Source organism: Terrapene carolina, unplaced genomic scaffold (assembly GCF_002925995.2).
Source record: "Terrapene carolina triunguis isolate 2854851 unplaced genomic scaffold, T_m_triunguis-2.0 Scaffold110, whole genome shotgun sequence".
Lineage (NCBI taxonomy): Eukaryota > Metazoa > Chordata > Testudines > Emydidae > Terrapene > Terrapene triunguis.
The window spans coordinates 6336361-6351510 of NW_020664461.1; the positions used below are offsets into that span (position 1 = coordinate 6336361).

General features: G+C 54.4%; 1 protein-coding gene across 6 annotated transcripts in view; it reads right to left on the bottom strand.

Moving 5' to 3' along the window:
- SZT2 (SZT2 subunit of KICSTOR complex) overlaps positions 1-15150 on the bottom strand; it is a 66681-nt gene that overhangs the window by 33200 nt on the left and 18331 nt on the right. For all 6 annotated transcript variants that reach the window (XM_026651910.1, XM_026651906.1, XM_026651907.1 and 3 more), the window contains 12 exons: positions 14589-14703; positions 7058-7171; positions 5360-5557; positions 5145-5257; positions 4438-4576; positions 3756-3917; positions 2660-2864; positions 2270-2382; positions 1687-1930; positions 719-878; positions 543-635; positions 248-329 (listed from right to left, as the gene is read on the bottom strand). In XM_026651910.1, the coding sequence (XP_026507695.1) occupies positions 248-329; positions 543-635; positions 719-878; positions 1687-1930; positions 2270-2382; positions 2660-2864; positions 3756-3917; positions 4438-4576; positions 5145-5257; positions 5360-5557; positions 7058-7171; positions 14589-14703 (1738 nt within the window). The remainder of the gene's footprint in view (positions 1-247; positions 330-542; positions 636-718; positions 879-1686; positions 1931-2269; positions 2383-2659; positions 2865-3755; positions 3918-4437; positions 4577-5144; positions 5258-5359; positions 5558-7057; positions 7172-14588; positions 14704-15150) is intronic.

Below are 15150 nucleotides of genomic sequence, written 5' to 3' on the forward strand. Positions count from 1 at the left end.
GTGCTCCATTGCCAACATGGCCAGGACTGGCCCCCAACGAGCTGCACTTATAAGTGCAGCTACACTAGGGCTTCTGCCCGTACAGCTACGGCAACTGGGGGCGAGATCTTCACACTGCTCCAAGAACAACACTGGAACACTAAATGCGGTCCAGCCAAGCTCCCCTCCCTTGTGAAGTGTGGTGGAGTCCAGCCCCCCCGGCACTAGTGCCAGGCACATGCTCTCTGTAGGGAGGACAGAGAGTTACCTTCTTCCACTGCCAGTTCAGCCTCCGACCCCTCCATGTCCTCGCTGCCCTTCCTGTCTGCCTGGTCCCGGGAGGCCTCCTCCTGAGCAGGGGGAACAACCTCATGTCAGTCATCAGGCCGGGCAGCAGGGCATACTGCTCCAGCACCCCGGGGGCTCAGCGGACGCCCAAAGGGCAGACCTTGGGGAGATGAATGGCACTTCCCTCCTCGGAGGAGCCTAGTTCACTTGTCCCACCACCAGGGCACTGGGGCAGAGCCAGGAACAGGGACCCGAGTCCCCGCCCCACCACACACCTCTTTCTTGGCACAGGGCGGACAGTAGAAGAAATAATGAGGATTCGACAGCACTGGCTTAAAATGCAAACTCCCGATTTCCAGGAACTTTTCCTGCCAAGAGAAACAGGAGATGGTGAATGTGAGACTGACTCCCTCCGGCCCCAGCCCACTGCATGCTTGCTCCCCTCCCTCACCTGGATGATTTTATGCAGGTCAGGGTGCACCTGGCAGGGCTGGCCATTCTCCAGCAGGGATAGGGGGAACTCCGGGCAGCAGCTGGCGCTGATCTTGGGCTCCTCAGTGGGGCACGAGAAACCTCCGTGGTCCTGCTCGCTGTAGTCCTCCATCTCCGCACTGACGAGGCCACATGCATACAAGCCAGATGGGCACAGTACGAACCATGAACAGAGTCAGTGTCATCTCCAGGTACAACGCACCCACCCCTAGCCACCTAACAGACCTATAACCCACTCAGTCCAAAGTGCCAGAAAAAACCTCTGCCCACTGCAGCTGACTCCACTAGGGACACATACTGCCACGCAGGCCCTGCTGAGTACTGTGCCCCCCTGCTAAGCCCTGGGGGGTAGCACCCAGGAAGAAGAGTAGAGGGACAGCAGCTGGGTATAAGGCCTTGGACTCTATACAAGGGCTGGGGGGCAGCTGCGTCTATACCAGGCCTTTGCCAGGCTTTCAGGAGAGGAGCAGAGGGAGTCAGACCGGGGTCTGGATACAGACACAGAGTCCAGCTACACAGGGAAGGGGCGGTGCCTCTGGAGAAGTGGGCAGAGTGCAGCAATGTCCCTGCTCGGTGCTGACTGGGGCAGGTCTCACTGCACGTAGAAGGTATTAACCAGCTGATCAAGCGGGATTCAGGGCCCTGCAGCCATGCCGCAGACCTTACCTCAGCACGAAGTCCACCAGCCACAGAACCCGTCATGCAGACATCTCGTGCCATTCTGTGCCTAGGCACCGTACCCCTGGGTAGCACCAGGGAGTGGGAACCCGGCAGGACACACTGCAGCCCCCAACCCAATGCGGCCTCACTTCCTTAGCCCTCCCGCTGCATGATGCTGTGTCTCCTCTGCGTGGAAACGAGCTGTGATGGGCCAGGAGCTCACGGCTCGTCCCTGAGTCAAAGCAAAGGGCGGCAGATGGCTCCTACCTAGACTCTGAGACGAGGACACCCCGCTCCCTGAAGAGCGGCTCCTCCTCCTGCTCCAGGCTGGCCGCCCTGGGGTGCATGTGGAAGTGCCGGTGGCTCTCGCGGAAGGCCCGCACATGGCTGCAGAGGGTCAGCAGGAAGTTGGTGATGTCGATCTCCTGCAGCAGCTCCTCGCAGTAGTCCATGGCTGTGAGAAGGTCCTGGGAGCTGATACTATGCGACTGCTGCAGGCTCTTGAACAGCCCTGTGGGTGTAACACCGGGCTGAGTGCACGGCTGTGCCCAGCGGGCCAGGAGATGGGAAGGGAGACCATGGCCAAGGTTACTCAGGCCGCTCAGTAAGCCCCCAATGAGAGGACTTAGCAAGCAGTGCCCGCTCTGTGCTGTGCTCCCTGCAGCTGTGCCCCACAGACCTGGGCCCCAAGGGGCCGGGCGGGAACATCTTTAAGCCAACTCTGACAAGAAACTAGTTCCCTGTAGAGAGTTCTCCCCTCCCCTCCCCCACCAAAGAGCGGGGTCTAGGAAGGCCCTGGCACAGCCCCCCTCTGTGCCAGGGCACAGCTCCTTGCCATGCCCCTCCTTACCTTTCACGTAGCACTGGTGCGAGTGCTCCTGCAGCAGCGTGCAGTAACTCACCAGCTCCTTGTGCTTGTGGTCTAGCCAGGTGGCATTTGGGGGGCGCTCCAGAAACTGGGACCTGGAAAAGAGCAGCAGCGTCACCACTCAGCCCTGCTGGCGTGTCACATCCCTGGAGGAAGAGGTAATCTGCGCTGGGACGGGACGGGCCATGGCCAGCCTACAGGCTCTTGCAGGCAGGCACTGCTGTGAGCGAGAAGGAATACGCCAGCAGGCCAGGGCCAGGCTGGAGCCAGCATCCTGCACAGGAAAGACTCCACTGTGCAGCCCTGAGCTCCCTGCACTTGCACCCCAAGGAGCGTGCACTCCCAGCCCCGAGCTGGGGGAGCTGGCTTTACCTGAAAAAGATGTCCCGCGGAGGCCGGTATGTCCGGGGGCTGACCATCTGCTCCCGCAGCACCTCCAAGGAGCAGCTATAGACGTAGACAGGGCAGCGGACCCGGTGGCCCTCGCTCAGCTCGGGCTGCGAGGCCTGGCGGCTGAAGGAGATGTGTACGTCCTTCCGCAGGGCAGCGCCCGGCTCTCCGGGGTCCTGGCCTGCTTCTGCAGAAGAGAGGCGCCGTGAGGGGGAGCTCCCCGCTGACAGCCCAAGACGCCAGCCACTATGTCTGGGCCTGCCCTTTCCTCACTAGATTGCCCATTCAGCTCAGTACGCTGGTGTCCTTGTTCCCAAGAGCCCCCCTCCGTCTTGCTCCCATCCCCCCCAGATGTCTTCTCCGGGCCCACAGGGAGCATGAGGCTGGTTTGTAACTTCCCTTAGACTCTCCCCACCTGAGCATACTGGCCCAGGGCTTTCCCACTCCTGTCCCCTGCCACGGCTCTGTACAGCAGCATGGACCCTCCGCTCCTCAGACACTAGCCAGCCAACTGATTCCCCCTCCCCTTTTCTATATCAAGGGCTCTGTATGGAGCTTGAACACCCCCAGCCTGCAGTGCTGCCTCTTCTTCTGCCCTCTGGGGGGCTGTGATCTCCAGCAGGGAGCAGGTGGCTCCGCTCCACGCTACCAGAGCAACACAGCACACTCCGAACAGCCTGTCGGGACAGGGTCTGTGTGAGATCCAGGGGCCTCCATGGCAGAAGAGCTGGTGTCTGAGGAAGCCCCATTGCTTCGCTGGAGGCAGAGTCACCTGGTCTGCAGCCTGTGCGCCAGATTAGCGGAAGTCCATTTCCCAAGGAGCAGCCCCTCTGGAGGGGTGCTGACCAGGCTGCATACATAGCTGTGCTGCTCGGGGACTCCTCAGCCCTTCCCCACGCCCCTATCAGGGGATGGGCGTATCCCACAGCCACGCGGGCTGAGTCAGGAGCAGCACATGCTGCACAAGCCTCTGGCCTGCCTGGCCGTGGCAGACACTCTGACTGGGAGGACGACTCTCCTGGGCTCAGGAACAGGCCCTGCCCACAGAACACATGGGGTGGGGAGCTGGGGCCAGTACCATTGGCCGGCGTTACACTGAGGGTAGGTGGGAATGCTGCAGCCACCGCCTCCTCGAGTCCCGTTCTGCCCGGCTCCCCACAGACAGAGTCCAGGCTCTCTCCTGCAGAGCCGTCCTCCTTCAGGGCTTTCTCCAGCGCACAAGCCATCAGCTTCTGTACGTCTAGAGAAGAAAAGGAGAGGTCAGGCCCTTCCCGCATAGCCCGACAGGTGGGGGCTGCTGCTAGCCCAGCACCCCAAGGGCAGATTGGAGGGCCAGCCACATTCTAGGTGCCTTCAACACGAGTTAGAGAAGCAGCCAACTCAGTAGCTCACCCTGGGTAACTAGTATCAACCCTTAAAATACCCACCTCCTGCGAGAGGCAAGGGCCCTCAGAGAACACCCTGCCAGCCGCCCCAGCCTCCATTCTGGTAACCCCAGGGGGCTTCACTCAGGTCCCCCCATGGCAGGGGCGGGGAGCTCTAGGCATGCCCCAAACCAGGTCGCAATAAACTGGGGAAAGCCAAACCTCCACACGGGAGCCAAGCAGGTCCCAGAGCACTGCAAGAGACCCATTGCTAAGCCCCTCAGCCCCGAGCTCTGCCCATCTCCACACAACAGGAAGGCTGTCCCCCCCGAGAGCGTCACTCAGCATTCCCGCTGCTGCCCGACTCAGCTCCCTGGCTCAGCGGGGCAGACTCACCGGGGAAGGTGGCTGGCAGGAAGGTGAGGAAGAGGTGCTGTGGACTGACCAGCTTAGCGTAGCATCGCCACTGCAGGAGAAGCCCAGCAGCATCGGCCGGGGACACGTTGGCCTCCGGCAGCTCTGCACTGCACAGGCTCTGAGGAGACAACACAGCGCGGTAAGACTGCAGGGACACCCCAGGGCAAGGCAGGGGTGATACAGAGCAGAAACACCCCTGAGGGGCTGGCTGGCCCTCAGGTGCAGCAGCCTCCGTGTCCATGCGCTCGACCCGCTGACAGAGCAGCCTGGCTCAGACCCGTGCTGCTGCACGCTGCGTAGGCTGGGGCTCCCCCCCACGGCAGGTATAGCACAGGTGGCCATGGCGCCAGCTTCCCCAGACCCTCCTCAGCCTGGCTCCTGCCTGTGTCATCCCCAGCCCTTTCTATTGCTGCCCTCTCCATGGGCAGTGCCAGCCGGGGCAGTTCTGCCAGCTGTGTACCTGCCCCAGAGCCAGGCCCTCGCTTCTCCCAGCCCCTGGGCAGCCAAGAGAAGCTGGTGGGTCATCACAGACGGGAGCTGGATTTGAAGTGCTCCATCCCAATCCTTGTCACCCGGCTCAGGCCATGCCCCAGCAGCTGCCCCCTTTATGCAGCGTTCAGGAGTTTCCGGGGCAGGGGAGCACAAGGCCCCCAGCAGCACGAGGGCCATGGAGCCAAGGGAGGTACCTGCAGGGTGCTCGTGGAGCCACTCATGTCCCTGGTAGCGCTACTGCCAACAGGGTGAGCAGCTAGAGAGGGATCCTGCTGGTCCAGGGGCGCAGGGGCCTTCAGGGGCTCTTCTGGAACCGAAGAGACAGGTTGTGAGGAGGGGAGCCCAGGAGCAGGGCACCAAGGGCCCCGCCTTGCTCACGTCTCCGGCTGCCAGGCTCTCAGCCCCTTACCTCGGATCACTGGGAGCGTGAATGGGGGCAGGTGGCCATCGCGGTCCCGCTGTAGGACCTGCTCCATGAAGGCCATGTGATCCATGTCCGCCAAAGGGATCTCCCGGTCACTGAGGTCGTGCTGCAGGCAGCCGTGGAAGAAGTCTAGCAGCATTTCATTGGGTGCAAACGAAGAGTCCTTGGCCATCACATCCTCCTCTGCTCCAGAACAGAACCACCAGCATCAGAGACCCGCTCCAGCCAGCTACTGTCCCAGCACCCTCCCGCCAGGCAGGTCGTAGCAAGGAGCCAGCTGCATGTGGCTGGTGAGGTTTTCCCATTACGTCTGCAAGGTGAGCTTACACAAGGCTGAGAGGGAGCCCTCTGCTATCAGCCACACACACCTCTCTGCACCCACCCACACCAGCTATTGGAACCACGCTGAAGACAAGGTTCAAGAGGTAGGAAGCCACAAGACAGCCCAGAGACCCAGGCCTGGCACTCACAAACAGACCCACTACCACGCTGACACCAGCACAGGAGCAGCAGCAACCCCCAACGTCTCCGCCAGTGACCCTGGGGCTGTAGGAGCCACCCCGCATGCCCCAGCTGGGAGACATGAGGTGGCACCGCTGCAGGGAGGAGAGGAGGCAGCTCCCCTGCACTGCTGTAATAACCGGGGCCCGAGGGGCCTCCCCCAGCTGTGAGGTCAATGGGGCGAAAGCAGATGAAAGTTTATAAAACGTTCCAATCACCTACATCAATCAATGTTATCAGAAAAAGTACAGAAGGGAGACAGACTACATCCGTCCAAACTAGGCAGCCTGCTGATACCGTCGGGATATTGCTGGAGGACTGTGGGATGGAAATCGATGGACCAGAACTGGTGTGTCGTAAATTAGACCCAACTGGTGAACAAAATAATGACAGGCTGGGGTACTGCACCCATCACCTCGCTTGGGGGTCCTGAGAGCACTGGCTGAAAGACCCCCCATCCCACTCTGGCACACCAGGAGCCACTGTGATACTGATGGGCCTTCACTGGCCTGATCCTAAGAGCTGCCCTGGCCAGACTGGGCCAGAGAGAGGGACCCAAATCACCTCACATCTCCCTGGCTCCAGCTAGATCCCAACCACCACCTGGGACGTGAGGCATTAGTTTCTGCTGTTGCCCCTTCTCCCTCCTTTTCCTTCCCCACCTTATTTCCTCTTTCCTGTGCCTGGCCCTTGGCCCTTCGTCTAAAGAGAGTCCAGCTTAGCCGGCCAAGACTGGACATTTTGCAACACTGTGGGAGCCTGAAAGACAACAAAAAGCAATTCCCTGAACGGCCTGAGGGTGGCACCAGTTTCCCCGTGCTTGGAGTGCTGATTAGTCTCTGTGCTGTGCTTGTGTTTCTCCAGCAGTGAGACAGCAAGCAAGCCACCACCAGAAACAGCAGCTGCATATTCCCTTTGCTCTTCCTTTCTCTCCCCTTTGTAGGTGCGCGTCTGGCTTGGTTATCAAGGAAGCAAACAAACTAAGCAGCAGCAAATCCAGCCCTCCTCTCTTCCCCAAAAGCACAATTACCGCAGTCAATACCATGGAAAGGAGTGTCCCTGCTAACAACTCTGCAGCAAAAGGAGCATGGTTACAATGAAAGCCCGACTCAGTACGTCACATTCCCCAGACTTTCACTGCTCTCCCTCCACTCCCTATCTCTAACAAATGTCAGTGCTCACCTCCCGTCAGCATGAGGAAGAACATTTCAATCTGCTGGCATTTGGGTAGCAGCTTCAGGAGGCTGAACTGGAATGGGATCTCATGCACATGGGAGCCAGCCCCCATGTCAGGGCCTGCAAGGAGAACAAGGGAGATAAGGCACCTGCTCCCTCCTGGGGCACTAGGTGGCTGGACCCACAAGGAGAGCCTGCCAGCTGGAAGCAGCCCAAGCTGGGAGACGTGCACACTGAAGGCGCCTTTGCTGCTCACTGTGTGGTGGCATCTAAAGCCAAGGAGGGGGAAGAATCACCCAGGATTTATTATTAATTTGTATTATCGTAGCACCTAGGAGTCCTAGTCGTTGAGTAGGACCCCACCGTGCTAGGCACTGAGCAAACCCAGAACAAAGAGAGAGCCCCTGTCCCACCGAGCTGCCAATCTAAGGACAAGAGATGGCCACAGAGACATGGCATTGGTCAGCATGACAGGCAGCGGTCTCAGCGCACAACTGGTTGTAGGCGGCAGAGCAAAACAGATTTTGCAGGAGGCTAACGGTTCCTTTGGGGGCTGTTTACAGGGAGCTCCACCCAAGCGCGAGGGGCAGCAGGGGACAAACCACAAAAGGACTTACTTGAGAATTTAACAAGAGGGAGCTGGAGGGTGGCACCTAGGGCCACATGGAGGTGGGAGTTGGCTTTTCTGCACTGAGGGAGACAATACACGGGGTGGGGATGCTTGTTAAGGGCACTGGAAGTAAAAACAAGGAGCTTACATTTGATAACAAGAGAAGAGGAAGCCAGTGAAGGGATGCAAAGAGAGAGGTAACGTGGTCAAAGTGACACAGCAGGGAGAGAATCTTTGCAGCAGCATCAGAATCCATACGAGTGGGGTAGGATTGCATTGGTCGAGGCCAGAGAAAAGAATGCTGCAGTAATCAAGATGTGAGATAACAGGAGCCAGGATGAGAGGTTTAGCTGCGTGGATGGATAGGAAAGCAGTATCTTAGAGACGGGTGCAGTGTTGCTGTAGCCGGGTTGGTCCCAGGATATCAGAGACACAAGGTGGGGGAGGTGATATCAACCAAGACGTTATCCACTAAAAGAGATTCCCTCCCCCACTTCTCTCTGATAAGATGGCATGCTGAAAGAATACACAAGACTTCCGCCTGGTCTACACCAGAAAATTAAGTCGGCTTAACTATGTCGCTCAAGGGTGTGAAAAATCCATCCCCCTGAGCAGCGTAGTTAAGCCAACCTAATCCCTGGTGTAGAAAGTGAGAGGTCAACAGAAGAACTCTTCTGTCACCCTAGCTACCACCTCTCGGGGAGCTGGATTACCTACGCTGACAGGAGAGGTAACGCTCCCATCGGCACAGCGAGGGTCTAGGCTGAAACGCTGCAGCAGCAACACAGCTGTGCTGCTGCAGCATTTTAAGTGTAAACATACTGCTAGGTACAGCGTAGATGCGAGGACCTAGGGAGAGGTGTGAATCAGAGGGCCTGAGTGACCAATAGGATGGTGTTGTCCACAGTGATGCAGAAAGGAGGTAGCGCGGAGGATTTGTCTGGCAAAGATTAGGGGTTCTGTTTTAGCTGGCAGCTAGCCATCACCAAGGAGATGAGAGCGAGACAGGCCCAGATTGTAGTTTGGACAGAAGGAGACAGGTCTGGAGTACAGAGGTAGAGCTTGAGTTATCAGCATAAAGATGGTTATTGAATTTGTGGATGTGGATGAGATTCCCCAGAGAGAAGGTGTTGAGGGAGAAGACAAGGGGACCCAGGACACAGCCCTGGGAGCCCCAGGCGAAAGGCAGGGGATCAGATTAATCCTCTAAGGACATGCTGAAGGTGGAGGAGAGCCAGGAGAGGACAGAATCATAGAAGCCAAGGAAGGACAAGATTTCAAGAAGAGGAGCATGGTCGAGTATGTCAAAGGCAGCTGACAGGTCCAGAAGGAGGAGGCTGCAGTGCTGGTCCTGAGCTTTGCTTAGGAAGAGATCATCAGAGACTTTGGCAAGAGCATTTTCAGTGGAGTGCAATGGGCAGAAAGTGGATTGGAGAGGGTCTAGGATGGGACTGGACAGGAGGAGCTCCAGACAACGCATTCTGGGAGTTCAGAGAGGGAAGGGAGACAGGGCAGTAGCTGGAGAGGCAAGTGGGGCCATGGATGGTTTTTGTTTTTAAGATGGGAGAAACCTGTGAGGGGCAAAAGCCAAAGGACAGCAAGGCGGGGAATGAGAGAGGATGGAGAGAGATCAGGAGATGGGATGAGTGGCAAACAGAGAGGTCAGAGAGAGAGAGAGAGAGATGCAGATAGAACAGGAGTACTTGTGGCACCTTAGAGACTAACAAATTTATTAGAGCATAAACTTTCGTGGGCTACACGAAAGCTTATGCTCTAATAAATTTGTTAGTCTCTAAGGTGCCACAAGTACTCCCGTTCTTTTTGCGGATACAGACTAACATGTCTGCTACTCTGAAACCTGTCAGAGATGCAGATGTTTCTTGTCTGCTATGACCTGGAAGAAGGAGAGAGTTGTTGCAGGGGAAGGGAAGAGCATGACGCATTTTTTCAATTATCTCTTGAAAGAAAACCAGTGAGATCCTGTACAGCAGCGAGACTCAGACCTCAGTAGCCAAATTAGCAATCAGCATTACCCAAAAGAGCCACAGCCATGTGAAGTCGTTGTTTCATTTACTATAGTGCTGTAGAGTCATATTTAAACAGTATGACTGGGAAATACTTCATATTTTGTATATATGCTCCCTGTGGGTCCGGGGACAGAATAGGCCCACTGCTCCTCCTGCATGTTGTAAGAGGCAACTAAAGGGGGCTGCCTGGAGAGGGATGGGCTCCACCAGGTTAGAAATTTGCCCAAGAGACACCATATGATGAGCAAGTCAACCATGTCCATACCAGACTGATCGCAGCCTGTGTTAATAATGACTGCGCCATCCGTCTCCCAACAGGGCAGACGCGACAAATATACTACAGGTGTAACCCCAACAAAGAGGATCCGTGGAAGAGATAACATCAACATAGCCACATGGAATGTAAGGACATTGAGACAAATAGGGAGGTTGAAAGAACTCAGGTATGAAATGGAACAATACACCTGGCACCTCCTAGGAATCTCTGAGGTCAGATGGAAGAACTTCTGAGAGGTACTAATGGAAGAAGGCCATGTACTCTATTACAGTGTCAACGGCGCAGGATTTCTTGTGCATAAAGATATCAAGAATTCAGTATTAGGATGGCGCCCAATGTCCAGCAGGCTTATTTCCATCTGTCTAAAAGCAATACCGTTTAATATCACAGTGGTAAAAGTCTACGCTCCTACAACAGACTATGACGATGAGCAAATTGTAAAAATCTCCAATCAGCTCCAAGATATCATCGATAAGGTACACAAGAAAGATATCCTAATTGTACAAGGAGATTAGAATGCTAACATGGGTGCTGACACACAGGCGGATTGGTGAGATGATTGTGGCCCTTTCTGTAACATGGTAACCAATGAGAGAGGAGTAAGACTTTTGGAGTTTGCCAGCTATAACAATCTGATTCTTGCAAACACATTAGGAACACATAAAGCATCCAGACGATCAACATGGCACGCACCTACATCACAGCCAGATCGGCTACTTCATGGTGCAGAACCGATTTCGTTCTGGGATTAACCGAGCTAAAACAAGGAGCTTCCCCGGTGCTGATATTGGAAGTGATCATGACCTTGTGATGCTAAATTTTTGGCTGCGGCTAAGGGAAATCGTCAGGCCAAAGTTCACCAGAACCAAGTTTGACTTAGAAAGACTCAGAGACCAAAACATTGCAGAGTCATTCCAAGCAATGATCAGCGGAAAATTTGCCCCACTGCTTGCTCTAGAGGAAGACGTAGAAACAATGACCAACAATTTCAAAGCTGTAATGAATGAGGCAGCAATGGGCATCCTTGGGAAACATCGTAAGAAGACAAAACCGTGAGTCACAAATGAAATACTACAAATGTGTGACATTAGAAGAGAACTTGAGAGACAAGACCAGCACTGAGGGAGCTGATAAATATAGAGCAATTGGCAGAAAGATCAATCAATCAATCAATCAATCAATAAATAAATGGAGATATCCTATCTCCTAGAACTGGAAGGGACCTTGAAAGGTCATTGAGTCCAGCCCCCTGCCTTTACTAGCAGGACCAAGTACTAATTTTGCCCCAGATTCCTAAGTGGTCCCCTCAAGGATTGAACTCACAACCCTGGGAGTAGCAGGCCAATGCTCAAACCACGGATTGAAAAACAATGCTCTAAAAGTGTATCAATAATAAAAATAGCAAATGAGCCTTCCAGGTTGTAAAAGATCTGACGAAGGAAAGATGGACCAAAGCTAACGCAATTCAAGACAAAGAAGGGAACAGGCTTACAGAAGAAAGGGACATCATCAATAGGTGGACAAACTACTGCTCTGATCGATACAACCACCAGCCAAATGGAGATCCTAGTGTCTTAGACAGCCCAGATTCAACAGAGGAGGATGACTTTCCAATACTATGTGAAGAAGTGGAGACAGCGGTGAAATCACTCAAGAACAGAAAGGCTACAGGTATTGACAACATCCCAGCCGAACTGATGAAATTTGGAGGAGAAATAGTAATAGATGTACTCACCAAGATCTGCAACGAGATCTGGCAGACCGGTGAGTGGCCCTCCACATGGACACAGTCACTAATCATCACTCTGCCAAAGAAAGGCAACCTGCAATTGTGTCAAAATTACTGGACCATAAGCTTAATTAGCCATCCCAGCAAAGTGATGTTGAAAGTCATATTGAACAGATTGAAGCCACAAGCAGAGAATATCATCACTGAAGAACAGGCTGGCTTTCATGCTGGAAGAAGTACCACAGAACAGATTTTCAACCTTCGTGTTCTATATGAGAAGTACTTACAACACCAGCAGGACATCTACCATGTCTTTGTTGACTTCAAGAAGGTGTTTGACAGAGTATGGCACGAAGCTCTATGGGCAACCATGAAGAAGTACAGTGTTGGTCGTAAGTTTATTCTTACCATTAAACGACTGTATGCCAAGGCCAGCAGTGCAGTTCTCGTCAATGGCACAATAGGAGAGTGGTTTCGCACCACTGTTGGAGTCTGACAAGGCTACCTTCTTTCTCCCACACTGTTCAACATCTATTTGGAGCGCATAATGACTGATGCCCTAGAAGATCACATATACACAGTCAGCATTGGGGGGCGAACAATTTCAAATCTTTGGTTCGCTGATGACATTGATGGCCTGGCAGGCAGCAAAGATGAACTTGCCAACCTTGTGAAATGACTGGATGAAACCTCTGCAAAATACGGCATGGAAATCAGTGCAGAGAAAACCAAGCTGATGACAAACAAATGTGATGGGATGAGCTCACATATCCCTGTCAGTGGACAAGAGCTGGAGACAGTGAAACAGTTCAAGTATTTGGGGGCAATCATCACTGATGAAGGATCCAAGGCAGAAATTCGGGCAAGAACTGCGCAAACAGCAGCAGCAATGACAAAGCTAAAGCCAATTTGGAGGAATAAGAACATCTCCCTGGAATCCAAACTGAAACTGCTGCACACGTTGGTCATCTCCATTTTTCTGTATGCGTCCGAGACATGAACCCTTATGGCAGAACTTGAACGGCAAATACAGGTAATAGAGATGAGATACTTCTGTAAAATCCTGGGCATCTCTTACTTTGACCTCGTCACTAACGAAGAGGTCCGCAACATCATCACCCAATGCGCTGGGTCATATGAAGACCTCCTGACGACCGTGAAGAAGCACAAGCTGAAGTGGTACGGCCATGTAACAAGATCATCTGGCCTATTCAAGATGATCCTCCAAGGGACAGTAGAGGGGAAGAGAAGAAGAGGTAGATAGAAGAAGAGATGGACTGACAACCTAAGAGTGGACAGGAATGGACTTCGTGGAGACTCAAGCACTGACACACAATCGTCAGGGGTGGAGACAATTGGTCGATGGCACCATCATTGATGGTGCCCCAATGACCAAAGCGGTTATGGGAGTGATGATGATGATGATATTCTCACAGCAAAGAGACTGACCAAGTATATTATTTTACCAATTACAATTGGTTAATAACATAATTAAATCAGGCTGCTTTTCCTATTAATCAATCACACATCTTTTAATATCATGTGCTGCAAAGAGCCGCAGGAGACACATTAAAGCGCACTTGCGGCTTCAGCGCCACAGTCCGAGCATCGCTGCGATGAGAGGGAGAAACCCTTCTGCTGCCACCACTCTTCAGGAGCAAGTCAAAGGTGGCAAAAAGCAGGCTGGGACTCAGGACTGAATTAAGCTGGAGAAGGAGAGCTGTTTGGTTAGGGAGAGTATAACCTGGAGGGACAGGACAGAATAGGCTGAATACCAGGAAATCTTAACCGGGCAGGGAGCACATTAAGCTGTGAATCCATCCTAAGGGAAGCAGGGGCTGCATTCATGGGCACCTAGTACCAGAGGAACCCCTGGCCCGGCCTTGCGGGGGAGAGGGGCCTGAACAAGGCTTCCCCAGCTCTCATTCCCACCTTCACTGGCTGGTGGTTAGATCCCGCTGCCCAATGGTGCCAAGCTTACCTTGCCACACAACACAGGGCCAGTGGCTCCAGAGTGGGCAGGGCTTTCAGAACAGCTCAGCTCCCGCGGGAAGTCCTTATTGCTCAAGAACAGTGGAGATGCTGGAACTGAGCTTGCCTGAAAGCCTGGCCCCCTGCTGTACAACCGAGAGCTAGGTGCGGGGACCACCCTCTAGCCACTGGTGGACCATCGCTAGCTGCAGCGCCAACATGAAACTGCACAAGCAGGAACATGTCCCCTTGCAGTGCTGCCCTCCAAGACCCTTTTGCTTCTGGAGGGATGGTCACCCAGGTTAAATGAGTCGAGGTTCCTGGGCTGCTAGTGCACCAGATCAGGAGGTGCCAAGGGAACATGACTCGCAGACAGGTAGCTGCAATCTCTAGCTAAGGGATTTAGTGCTCCAAGAGGTTCAGAAGGGTCCTGAGAACAGAGCTCCTGGAGCATCAAGGGAGCTCCCCATGGTTTGGTCTGTAACCCTTCCTACATTCAGCTGTCCGTCTAGGTGTTCAGCCCACCCTCAGGACCATAGCAGCTGAGCGCCTGCTCCTAAGAGGGATTCTCTTTGCAAAGAAGCTGAGACACCCACCGTGCCCAGTCAGGGAAAAGGGAAGGGAGACAGACAGCAGCTCTTCCCCGTCCAGAACTGCTCCGCAAGCCAGACCAAAGGATTTCTCCTCCCCTGCCCTGAGACCTCAGGGTGCCTGCTGGCTTTCACAAGCCCAGCCTGCACCCTCGCCAGCTGAGCCACAGGCTGGGTGATCTGTGGGAGCAGCGCAGGAGGCTGAGGCTGTCAGACAGAAAGAGGGAGCTGTCAGAGCTTCAGAATGAGCTGTGAGAACTTCGTCTTGCTGGCGGTAGGCTCTGCCCCTGGTTCCGTCCATCATGCCAGAGCAGAAACGGATTCTTGACTCACCTTCAGCAGCCTTGGCTTCCAAAGTCGGGGACACCCACTCCTTGTTCTGGCACAGCTGGCTGATGTACTCGAAAGTTAGCATGGTGCTAATGCAGGCCAGATCCCTGGGGTACAGCTGCAACAAGGATACAGGCTCAGTCTCGAACAAGCCTCAAGCAGAAGACGACCGAGGGCAGAGGAAGTCTGAAGACAGGAGGCTCCATCCCAACCCTCCTGATCTCCCTTGTTTCCACCCTCATCCCCTGCTTAACCTGTCGCTCTCCTCTGGCTCTTTCACTTACAATACTGTCATGTTTTAGGCCTGGTCTACACTAACCCCCCAATTCGAACTAAGGTACGCAACTTCAGCTACGTGAATAACGTAGCTGAAGTCGACATACCTTAGTTCGAACTTACCGCGGTTCAGACGCGGTCCACACGCGGCAGGCAGGCTCCCCCGTCGACTCCGCGGTACTCCTCTCGCCGAGCTGGAGTACCGCAGTCGAAGGCGAGCACTTCCAGGATCGATTTATCGCGACCAGACGCGATAAATCGAACCCGGAAGTTCGATTGCCAGCCGTCG